This window comes from Schistocerca cancellata, chromosome 4 (genome assembly GCF_023864275.1).
Source record: "Schistocerca cancellata isolate TAMUIC-IGC-003103 chromosome 4, iqSchCanc2.1, whole genome shotgun sequence".
Taxonomy (NCBI): domain Eukaryota; kingdom Metazoa; phylum Arthropoda; class Insecta; order Orthoptera; family Acrididae; genus Schistocerca; species Schistocerca cancellata.
Genome location: NC_064629.1, coordinates 630,987,473 through 630,999,941, shown reverse-complemented (window position 1 = coordinate 630,999,941; position 12,469 = coordinate 630,987,473). Strand labels below are relative to the sequence as shown.

Below are 12,469 nucleotides of genomic sequence, written 5' to 3'. Positions count from 1 at the left end.
CGAGAGGGTGCGTTTCTGGATGAGGTATCGAATATATTGCTTCCCCCTACTTATACCTCCCGAGGAGATCACGAATGTAAAATTAGAGAGATTAGAGCGCGCACAGAGGCTTTCAGACAGTCGTTCTTCCCGCGAACCATACGCGACTGGAACAGGAAAGGGAGGTAATGACAGTGGCACGTAAAGTGCCCTCTGCCACACACCGTTGGGTGGCTTGCGGAGTATAAATGTAGATGTAGATGTAGATTCTCCAGACTTGGCTCCGTCTGATTATCATCTATTTCCATCATTGGGACACGCTGAACAACGCTTCAATTCGTATGAAAATGGCTCCCTGACTGTTTCGCTTCAAAAGAAGATCTGTTTTTCTGGTGCGGCATTCATAGCCTGCCAGAGAGGCGAGAGAAATGTATAAATAGCAATGGAGATTATTTTGAATAAAATATTATTTATCAGTTTCAATCAACAGACGTGCAATTATTGCAGCCAAAGCCCGGTTTCATACTTCTACACCTGGTAGATGTCTCTGAGCGTGCACATTGTAATTAACTATGGCCATCTCTCTCTTACCCACATAAGCTCTCCAGACAGAATGTTAGTCATTCCTGTGAAAGAGCATACAGGTCACATTATAGCACTGTAGATGGTGTAGAACTGGTACCAGGCGATCATGTCGCCTCCCACAGCTAATGTTAGTCATAGCTGTGAGCTAGTGTTCATATGCCAAACAGTCTTATGGAATCACAATAGCAAGGTGTGTCGTCGTGGGGACTAGACAGATCGGCGGAAACGAGCTATTGTGTTTGGGGTGTGCTCATGACCACGCCGTGAATGAAGTAGCCTGATTTGTTGGTTTATTAATGCGGACTGTCCAATATTACACAAGGAATGGTATACCACTCGCTGCCACGTAACACGTAAGAACAATGGTCGTAAAAAGATCCTAGCCAATAGCGACAAGAGAAGAGAGCCACGACTTGTCAGCTACAGTCGGTTTCAAACCTGACAGGAATTGCTGCTGTTAGTGAGTGCAGGTCCATCTCAACCACATTCCGAGTGAGTATTGCGAAGAAAACTACACGCAATGGACATCTGGAATAACAAAAAGCCATTGCTCGGAGTGACACATGGAGCTGTCTTCAGTGGGCCAAACGACACAGCGAACAGGCAGCGGCTGGTTGGAGGCATGTAGTGTGATCCGATGAATCTCGATTTCTCCTCTTTCCAAAGGCGTCGAGTGCACCAATGGTGCCATGAAGAATTTAGCCCGTACTTCAGGCCACAGTTGGATGTGTAATGTCTTGGGACAACTCATTCAGTTTACCTTGTACATGAACCACGATGTCTGTTTCAACATCATCGGTGACCAAATTTTGCCCTTTCGTCTGCCTTTCATGATGAGCATGCTGCCGCGCGGGATTACCCGAGCGGTCTTGGGCGTTCCAGTCATGGACTGTGGGGCTGGTCCCGGCGGAGGTTCGAGTCCTCCTTCGGGCATGGGTGTGTGTGTTCGTCCTTAGGATAATTTAGGTTAAGTAGTGTTTAAGCTTAGGGGCTGATGACCTTAGCAGTTAATTCCCATAAGATTTCACACACACACACATGAGCATGCTGTGGAGACTTCTGTCTTGCAAGATGACAACAGACAACAGCCATGCTCACAGAGTCACAGACGCATGCTCCTGGGTTGATGGGAGCAAGCAGACTCACAATCGCCCCTCAGGTGGCTAGCTAGATTATCCGATATTAATCTCAAAGAATATGTCTGCGACTATTTGGAACAGTAGGCTAAACGCAGCAACCGAAATGGTCGCAATTTTGTGGCTCTATTAGATCTAATGATCAACGAGATGCTTCAGCTGGATAGAGTGCTCCTGCAGAAGCTTGTGGTCTTTCCTCCTCATCAAACTGAGGCGATTATCAAGGCTGGAGGTGGTGTCACACGGTATTAGCGTGACGGCTCCTTTAGGTTTAAATGTTCAAATGTATGTGAAATCTTATAGGATTTAACTGCTAAGGTCATCAGTCCCTAAGCTCACACACTACTTAACCTAAATTATCCTAACGACAAACACACACACCCATGCCCGAGGGAGGACTTGAACCTCCGCCAGGACCATGACTGCAGCTCCTGTAGGTGATCAAGTTCTTGTCCGATGTACTTACACTAAAATTATGTCTAAAAGTAATGACTCCCAAATTTTTAGGTGTTCCCTGTCATCTATATTACTTGATCAGCTTTCCCCCATTGCTGACACAAGTTGCAACCCTTTGCCGCTAGAAGGGTCCGAATTCTAGCGTGTAACATGGCGGTGCGTTATGTAATTATGTTAGTGCGTGAAAGACAGCTGCGAGACCCTCAGAAAACTAAAAGCATGGATTCGAAGAGTTCGTCCAAACATGGAATACCCTCTCCTTCAGAATGACAATACTAGGCCACACACGAGCGATGCGGCATCTGCAACAATCCGACGCACTGGGTTCGCTGTCGTCAATCATCCTCTATACAGTCCCTACTTGGCCCCTTCCGATTTCATTTGTTTTCAGAACTGAAAGAACGCATCCGAGGACTTCACTTTGGTAGTGATGAAGAGATGCAAGTAGATGTAACATTGTGCCTCCATCAACAAAGTGAAACATTCTACACTGAGGGTATAAACGAACTTCTGTAGCTTCGGAAGAAATGTGTTCGTCGCCTGGGTGTTTATGTTGAGAAATACACGTATAGACATGAAGAACAAAAATGTTGAATCTTAATAAAGTTTAATTTATTTAAAATCTTCAATATCTTTCACATTAAAAACTCGAAGGCATTACTTTTCATCACGCCTTCGCAAATAGCGTGCTATATATCTTCTCCAGCATAAGTGATTTCAGTGATTTAATTGTACTAACTAATGAGTAAACTGTCTCAGTGCGTCCTGTACACACGACACCAAACATGAGCAACATTGTCTACGGTCAACTTAGTGTGCGTTCAAATGTGTGTGACTTCCTAAGGGACCAAACTGCTGAGATTATCGGTCCCGGTCAACTTAGTCCACCAAATGTTGCTAATTGTACAAGGACGTGCTGGAAAGTAATGCCTCAGGTTTTTTTGTGTGAAAACACTTGAGGCACATTAACATTAACATTAACATTATTAACATTCTACATCTTTGTCCTTCTTGTCTACTTATTTTCAGCCCTCTGGCGCTAGAGGGCCCCGAGTTGTGGCTTGTAACATGGTGGTGTGTACCGTAACTATACTACGTGATCAAAAGTATCCGGACACCTGGTGGAAAATGACTTACAAGTTAGTAGCCCCCTCCATGCTGTAATACAGTATGATGTGTCCCCCCCCCCCCCCCCCCCTCTTAGCCTTGGTGACAGCTTCCATTCACACGGGCATACGTTCAATAAGGTGCTGGAAGGTTTCTTGGGGAATGGCAGCCCATTCTTCACGGAGTACTGCACTGAGAAGAGGTATCGATGTCGGTTGGTAAGGCCTGGCACGAAGTCGGCGTTCCAAAACATCCCAAAGATGTTCTACAGGATTCAGGTCCATTACAGGAACGTTATTGTCGTGTAACCCCGAATTGTTCTTCAACAGTCGGAAGGAAAAAGGTGCCTAAAACATCAATGTAGGCCTGTGCTGTGATAGTGCCACGCAAAACAACAAGGGGTGCAAGCCCCCTCCATGAAAAACACGACCACACTATAACACCACCTCCTCCGAACTTTACTGTTGGCACTACACACGCTGGTAGATAACGTTCACAGGGCATTCGCTATACCCACACTCTACCATTGGATCACCACATCGTGTACCGTAATTCGTCACTCCACACAACATTTTTCCACTGTTCAATCGACCAATGTTTACGCTCCTTACACCAAACCAGGCGTCGTTTGGCATTTTCCAGCGTGATGTGTGGCTTATGAGCAGCCGCTCGACCATGAAATCCAAGTTCTCTGTCCTCCCGCCTAACTGTCATAGTACTTGCAGTGGACCCTGATGCAGTTTGGAATTCCTGTATGACGGTCTGGATAAATGTCTTCTTACTATACATTACGACCCTCTACAACTGTCGGCCGTCTCTGTGCGTCAACAGACGAGGCCGGCCTGTACGCCTTTGTGCTGTACGTGTCCCTTCACGTTTCCACTTCACTATCACATCAGAAACACTGGACTTAGGAATGTTTTGGAGTATGGAATTCTCGCGCACAGACGTATGACACAAGTGACACCCAATTACCTGACCACGTTCGAAGTCCGTGAGTTCCGCGGAACGCCCCATTCTGCTCTCTCACAATGTCTAATGATTACTGAGGTCGCTGATATGGAGTACTAGGCAGTAGGTGGTAGCACAATGTACCAAATATGAAAAACGTATGTTTTTGGGAGTGTACGGATACTTTTGTCACATAGTGTACGTCGATACGTGAGAAACAGCGTAATGTAATCGAGTTTCGAATTCGAAGAGTTCGGCCACGCATGAAGCAGCTTCTCCTTCAATATGACAATTCCAGACCACACACGAGCTCTGCGACATCTACTACAATCCGACGCTTCGGTTCACTGTTATCGATCATCCTCCACACAGTACCGACGTGGCCTCACCCTTGTTATCTGTTTCCAAAACTTAAAGAACACATTCTACGACTTCACTTTGATAGTGATAAAGCGGTGCAAGGAGCGGTGAGGTTGTGGCTTCGTCAAAAAGTCAAACATTCTACGATGGCGGTATCAACAAACTGGTCTCTCGTTGGGAGAAATGTGTTCATCGCGAAGGTAGACTATGTTGAGAAATAAATGTGCAGACATAAAGAATAAAGAGGTAGAATGCTAATGATGTTTGTTTTATTTAAAAAAAAAAACTTCAAATATTTTCGTATAAGAAATTCTGAGGCATTACTTTTCAACACGCCATGATGGTGCAGACAATACTGTTAAATTGTGATGACTACATTTTTTGGGATGTTGTTCCAGAATCCTAGAGGACTCTCTACAGTGCTAGGAACCATCTCTATTAATAGTTTCGTAGCAAAAATTGGCATCGTCCTGTTTAAAATCTATGCATATGGGGCCATTAAACGTCTTTACTAATATTGTTGCAATCACTGTACATGGTAATGCTGTGAGACGTAAGTGAAAGCCGTATGTTGGTGGTGCGCAGATGTCTGCAAGGCGGCAGCTGGAGAACGGGCACGTGTCGTGGCTCGTGGAGAGCAACTCTGACCCTCCGGACTGGCTGCGCCTGAGCCCTGCGTCCATGGTGACGTGGCAGCGCCCCGACGGCGGCCGCACCAGGCTGTACAAGCTACCCACTGACGGCAGGCTCCTTACGCGGCCCGGCGACCTGCAACCTGTGCGCGACTTCCAGGGGGTCACTCTCACCGCAGCTGTCGTGGTGCGTACAATTCCTCAGGGAGAGTTACTCAAGTACGCTGGTGCACCGCTAGTTAATTCGTATTCTGGCAGTCCCAGAAATGTTCATCACCAATATCTAACCAGAAGGATTTAATGTCAACTCAACTATGAGGTCTCTAATGACGGACTTAAGCAGCAAGCAGTCTGTGGCCTAAGATTCGAGATAACGAGACGATGTGCCAGTCTCCTGGATTAAATCGCAAAACTATTGACAGAGTGTTGTGGCGTGAGGATGGGCGAGACTGTTGGTGGTGAACGAGCTACCAGAGCTACTGGTGCAGTTCATGCACATGCACTGTACTGCCAGAAATTTTACTTTCTCTGTTCTAACTCTCATTTGTAACAGTAATAAAAAAGCAACTCTGTCATCTACATGTACTCACCCAGCACCCACGTGAAACAGCCACATTGTGGTATGACATTTACAGTTCGCAAAGAAGTGATCCAGTGAGATGTGAATAAACTCACTAATTTTGCAGGTGATCCTGTAGGGTCCAAGCAAACAGTACAAACTGACTTTAATTTACGGTTAACTGCTAATGTTCATACACGACAGATTAAACGCGAAGTAACTCAATTCCATTCGCCTTCCGGGTGTTACAAAAGACAGACGTCCGCAATTGCCTGGTCTTATCGTCCTTACGAGTGTCTCTATTCCTCTCGTGAGTTGTGGATAAATCCTACTTCATTAATTCCAGCGACGATCAATAATTACATGACGGACACCAGAGTGAGAAGTGTTTCTGTTCATAAATGGGTTCTCAGTCCGACCAAGCGAAGCGTGTAACTCCAATGAAGCGGTCTGTGGGTGTAGAACCACATAAATGCGGGGTTGGATCGTGGAAGTGTGTGGAAGCCCCGTGAACAGGTTTCTGGTAGCTCAGGCAGATAACATGAAAAAGTTAAAACAGTTTATTAATACTCATTTTTCTACACTTCTACCGTCTCAGTGGAGGCGTCGACCACACCCACTCGAGCAATAGAGAGGCGGCGTGTGACGGCGGCTAGCTGACGGCTACCTCGCTGTGATATAAGCACCCCGCAGTACTGACTCCAGTAGTTCATGCAGCAGCGTGTGGCATCGTTACTGGGACACGCCCACCCGCGGATGGAGGTAGCGGCACTGTAGACTGCCGAGTCCCTTGCAGGGGATGCCAGTCTCCGACGGTGGTACTCTGCCCAGCGAGTGACAACTTGTGGCACTAGGCCCCCTACGGAGGCACGGAAGGGCGGGCGGTGGAACCTCCGCGTCTCGAGCTGCTATTCACCAGGGTAGGAGTCTTGGCAGCTGCTGGAAGGGGGCTACGTGGCAGTCTGCCAGCAGATAAGTACCAAGTCCAAGGAGGAGAACTCGACACTAATGGAATGATGTTGTGATGGAAGCCCAAACCTGTATCACTTGCTCTGGTCATCTGGTGTAGCCCTCCCATCTCTGTTGGCACTCCTAGACTGCTCATGCTTGTGCTCATATTAATTTTTATCCATACTTGTGCACGGTCCACTTGTTGTGCCAACGTACTTTTTTCAGCTGCGCTCGGTGCAATAAATCTGTGGTCTGAGAGTATGGTAACGGGTTGACTCGCCATGCAAGAGTTCCGTTTCCCGCTGCAGTTGGAATATTGCAGTGCTTTGTCTGGCCTGTCTAGTGCTCTCTAAACAGCTCTTGATGCTGCAGTCAACGTGCCAGAATCTAAGCACCCGCCGATTGCCAGTGCTGAAATGGCTCTGAGCACTATGGGACTTAACTTCTATGGTCATCAGTCCCCTAGAACTTAGAACTACTTAAACCTAACTAACCTAAGGACATCACACACATCCATGCCCGAGGCAGGATTCGAACCTGCGACCGTAGCGGTCGCGCGGTTCCAAACTGAAGGGCCTAGAACCGCTCGGCCACTCGGGCCGGCGCCACTGCTGAAGCCGAACCACTAGTTTCTGTGTTAAAGTCCACAAAATAGCAACGGTTTTACATCATCTCGCCTCTTTGGGAAAACCAGATACCATGTCGCCAGCTTAGGCCAGTCTGCAACAGAGCTAAGCATAGATGGATACACTGTAAAATATTTTACAAATTTTCTCTTATGCACTAGTCGGCTTGAACTTCAAGGTTCGAAAGCTGTGAATTTACTCTACCAGTTTAGCTTTTACCTCACCAACGTGGCATGTTGTACATTGGCCAAACAACTAACACAGTGGACGTCAGATACAAAGAACGTCAGAATGAAACAGGCAGCTACATCAGTAATTGCCGAGACTGTCTTGAACACAATCATGGCATATACTATGATGATACAAGGGTTCAGGCAGAGACTCCAAGACATTAGACAGTGTTATAGAGTCTATAGAGATAAAGGTGACAAACGTTCGTGAATCGTCACACTGGATACAAACTCAGTAGAGCCGGGAGTCCTAAACTGGAGTTCCTGAAAACGCAATGGAGTCAACGCCAAAACCCCACGAAAAGACGATTCGGAAGTGTTGACATGGAGAACGAACCACAGACAGAGCACCAGATGCACCAAACCGAAGACTGATTGACTGTTCTCAAACTACTGCACCAATACATGGAATGTATGAGCAGTCTGTTTAAAGCGATTCTTGAGTATGAGGATGCCTGGTACCTCATGGAGCTCTTATGTATGGAGATGTAGAGCAAGTGAAGTGGTCTGTTCTGCACTTTCAGTAACTTTTAGATGTGGCTGGTGGCAGCGTTGCCCAATGTCACAGCGGCATATTCTACAACTGAAGAGCCAGAGAAACTGTTACACCTGCCTAATATTGCGTAGGGCCCCCGCGAGCACGCTAAAGTGCCGCAACACGACGTGGCATGGACTCGACTAATGTCTGAAGTAGTGCTGAAGGGAATTGACACCATGAATCCTGCAGGGCTGTCCATTTCTGTATACCACCTGGAAGGCTGCGCATGGGTAGGAGCAGGAAAAGGTAATACAAATCGGTACTGCAGTATGAATTTAAATCACCTTTACTCTAGCAAAAAGAATACATAACTTTTTAATGAGGTGCGAAGTGTCCCGGCCATCTGCTCTTCATCAAATGGGCAGAATCTGCAGCGGCGCTCGTAGATCTCAACAGCACCTGCTAGAGGGCGCTGTCATCGGTGTCTATCGTAGTGCCAACTTAACTTGCACTTAGGCCGTGGCATCATGGCTATTGATACCACATCCCTCCCCCCTGAAATGACGCACCGTTGTTGAGTATGGCTTCCGACGGCGGGTGGAGGGATCCAGGAGTGGCCCAGCTGAGGAGGTGGGCAGCGGAACTGCCGGGGAGCCCTCTCCACCCGCGACCTCGAATTACTCGTGAGGGGGCGAGGAAAACGCCCCGTGGAGAAACTGCCCAGGCCACGCACCGCCACTGGGTATGCTCTGATGAGGAGGTGGAGCAACGAGCTCCATGGGCGACGGCGGCGCGACGTGACGGCAACCTCAGCGTCCGTCGGTTCCGGCACTGCGGAGGAACACGGCGGCGGCGGCCGCGGCGGGGCTGTGGCGGTGGCGGTGGCGGCGAGAGGCGCCCGTCCGGTGCAGGTGACGGACCGGCAGCGGCGACGACTGCAGGCGCGCCCGCGGAGGCACGAGTGGCGGAGGTTCCGTCGGTGGAGTCGTGGGCTGAGGCGGCGGAAGCTGCGAAGCTTCCAATTCTGCCGGAAAACAACCAGCGGCAGAAAACTGAGGACGGCACAGGCGAATCTGGTTCCAGTGCCAGAGGGACCAGAAACGACAAATAAGGCGTGGCCAAGCCGGCGAAGAATGCGCCCCTGCTCCCAGCGCTGCCTGCCGGAGAAAACGCGATATAACACCAAATCACGCGGCGCCAAGCCAGAACGAGGTGAAGCAGCGGGAGCGCTCGGCGGCGGGCGCTATAGCTGCAGGAGCGACCGATGGGCGCGGCCGTGTAGCAATTCCACTGGGGAACGGGTACCGCGCGGCTGGGAGCGATAAAAAGCAAGGAAAGTCCATAGCGCGCGCTCGCGAGAGTGCGTGGCGCGCGACTTGCTCATCTGTGACTTAAACATACGCACAAAGCGTTCAGCCTCGCCGTTCAACTCGGGGTGGAACGGGGCTGAGGTTAGATGGCGAATGCCATGAGCAGCACAGAAAGCTTCAAACTCTGTGGACACGACTTGGGGGCCATTGTCGGAGACAATCACTTCAGGAAGGCCCTCAATGCAAAAAATAGACGTCAAAGCCCGAATAGTACTGGCAGATGTAGTAGAAGACATAGGCACAACAAAAGGAAAGTTGCTGTACGCATCAATGACTATCAACCAGCGGGTATCCCAGAAAGTACCCGCAAAATCAATATGAACGCGCTGCCAAGGCACAGTAGTTGTCGGCCACGCAAAGAAGCGCTGGCGGGGAGCAGATTGACGCTCCGCGCAAGAGCGACAGTTAGTAAGCAAAGTCTCAATATCTTTATCCATGCCGACCCAAGTGCTAATTGCTTCTTCCGCACTATACCCCAATGACCAGCGTGCAGCAAACGAAGGATTTCCGACTGCAACGAACGAGGTACAACCACACGAGACTGATCATTGTCAGTTCATAACAAGATAACACTGTGGTGTACAGATAAGTTGTGACATTGCGCAAAGTGACGTCGAACAAGTGGATCTCGAATCTGCGTAGCAAATAGAGGCCATTGAGTACGAATATACTGCAAAAGAATCTGCAAAGAAGGTCGGCGGCTGTCGCGGAAGCAATACGACGGAAATCCACCAGAAAACCATCAGCGAATTCCTTATCCTGCCAATCAATAAACATGCAAGACAATTCGGAAGAATCGAACACTTCGTCAGGACCGATAGGCAGACGAGACAAAGCATCAACATTGCCATGCTGGGCCGTAGGTCGAAACAAGATTTCGTAATTGTAGTTAGACAAAAACAAAGACCAACGTTGCAACTTTTGTGCAGTACGGGCCGGAACTGGCTTTGACGGGTGCATCTACGACGTCAAAGGCTTATGGTCGGTGACCAAATAGAACTTGCGACCGTACAAAAAATCGCGAAACTTAGTCACTCCATAGACAATAGTTAAAGCTTCTTTCTCGATCTGAGAATAGTTTTGCGGGGCAGAATTGAGCAATTTAGACGCCAAAGTTACCGGGCGATCGACAGAATTAATGCAGTGTGAGAACGGCTCCGATGCCGTGGGGAGATGCATCGACAGCCAAAACAGCTGGTTTGGAGGGATCGAAAGGAATCAAACAGCGATCACTCAACAAAGCAAATCTGAGCTTGTGGAAAGCAGCGTCACATTCCGAAGACCAAACAAAAGGAACGTTCTTACGCCGAAGGCGATGCAAAGGCGCTGCAATCTGCGCTGCATTTGGTATAAACCGAATATAATATGTAATTTTGCCCAACACAGACTGAAGTTCTTACAGCTTCCTGGGTGCTGGCAAGTCTCTAATCGCATTGAAATGTGACGGCGAGGGGCGGATACTCTGTCCGTTAATCATATGTCCTAAATATTGAATCTCAGTTTGAAAAAAATTTCACTTGTCTCTGTTACACTTTAGTCCTGCCTGCAAAAGTACAGTAAATAAGGCACGCAAATTCTGCAAATGTTCGTCAGGTGTGCGACCTGATACAACTATATCGTCCAGATAATTTGAGCAACCAGGCACAGTGGCACACAGCTGCTGCAAGTAAGACTGAAAAATTGCAGGAGCCGAAGCACAACCGAACGGAAATCAGCGAAACTTGAACAAGCCAAGATGGGTGTTTAGCACAAAATAGCGCTGCGACTGTTCGTCGAGCGGAATCTGAAAGTATGCGTCCCGCAAGTCAATCGTGGAAAAGAATTTTCCCGCACCAAGCTTATCAAAAATGTCTTCAGGATGCGATAAGGGAAACGTAGCTACCACTGTCTGGGGATTTACTGTAGACTTAAAGTCAGCACAAATACGGAGACGATCGTTTGGATTTTTCACACACACTATAGGGGAAGCCCATGGCGAAGCAGAAACAGGTTCAATGACACCAGTGTCTGGCAAATGCGTAAGTTCTGCAGCTACGGTGTCGCACAGTGCGTGCGGTACCGGGCGTGCGCGCCGGAAAATAGGCATGGCATTGCCTTTAACTGCACCATGCGCTGCAAAGTCTGTGGCGCAACCAAGGCCATCAGAAAAGAGTTCAGCAAAATCATCGCATAGTGCGGCAACACTGTCTGCATGGTCACTAGTGTTGATGCAAAGTACATTGTTCTGAATTGCGAGGCCAAAAAGGTCAAATGTGTCTATGCCAAAAATGTTCGTAGCATCACGAGAGCTGAGCACATGGAAAGACACTGTACGGGTCGTTGCACCATACGTGGCTTGTAAACTACACACGCCGAGCTCTGAGATTTCCTGTCCAGTAGATGCAGTCAGTGTGGAATGTGAACGACGAAGCGGGGGCGAACCAAGCAAGTCATAAGTTGATTTGTTCAGTAAAGAAACTGACGCACCAGTGTCCAGCTGCAAGCGAACAGAACGTCCACAAATGTTCAAAGTCACAAACGGTTTCCTCGCATGGCGCTGAATGCGAGAGGAAGTGTCTGGCGAAACACGACGAGCTGTCGAAGCACGGGAAACAGAAGGCTTTGAATAAATGGCATTAACGTCCATAGGCTGATGTGAATCCTGATTATGGCGGTTGCCGTTGCGGTGACGCCCACGCGAGTCACGCGAACGGGAGACAAGTGGTGAATTAGAGTTTCTCTTACTACATACAGCTTGCACATGTCCATTCTTATTACAAAAGTAACACTTTGCTTGACGGAATGGGCAACCGTCCCGTGGGTGGGCACGAAAGTAGTTCGGACATGATTTCAGTTTCTTAGTGGGTGCCTGGTTTGAAACGTGTTTACGTGCGCGGGAGCGGCGTGAAGTGGCTGGCCGTGCTGCGACCGCGCGGGAGGGCACGTATTGTGCCGTGCTCACAGTACACACACCCGGGGTCACGTCGTACGCGGAAGTAGCCGTGTCTAATGTATCTTGTCTGTCTAGCAAGTCCACTACTTCCTGCAAAGACGGGTTTTTAAATCGGAG

At 48.5% G+C, this 12,469-nt stretch overlaps 1 protein-coding gene across 1 annotated transcript in view; it reads left to right on the top strand.

The window, feature by feature from the left end:
• The first annotated feature begins 5,159 nt into the window (after window positions 1-5,159).
• LOC126184355 (uncharacterized) overlaps window positions 5,160-12,469 on the top strand; it is a 186,579-nt gene continuing 179,269 nt past the window's right edge. The window contains exon 1 of the mRNA XM_049926735.1: window positions 5,160-5,425. Within this exon, the coding sequence (XP_049782692.1) occupies window positions 5,160-5,425 (266 nt within the window). The remainder of the gene's footprint in view (window positions 5,426-12,469) is intronic.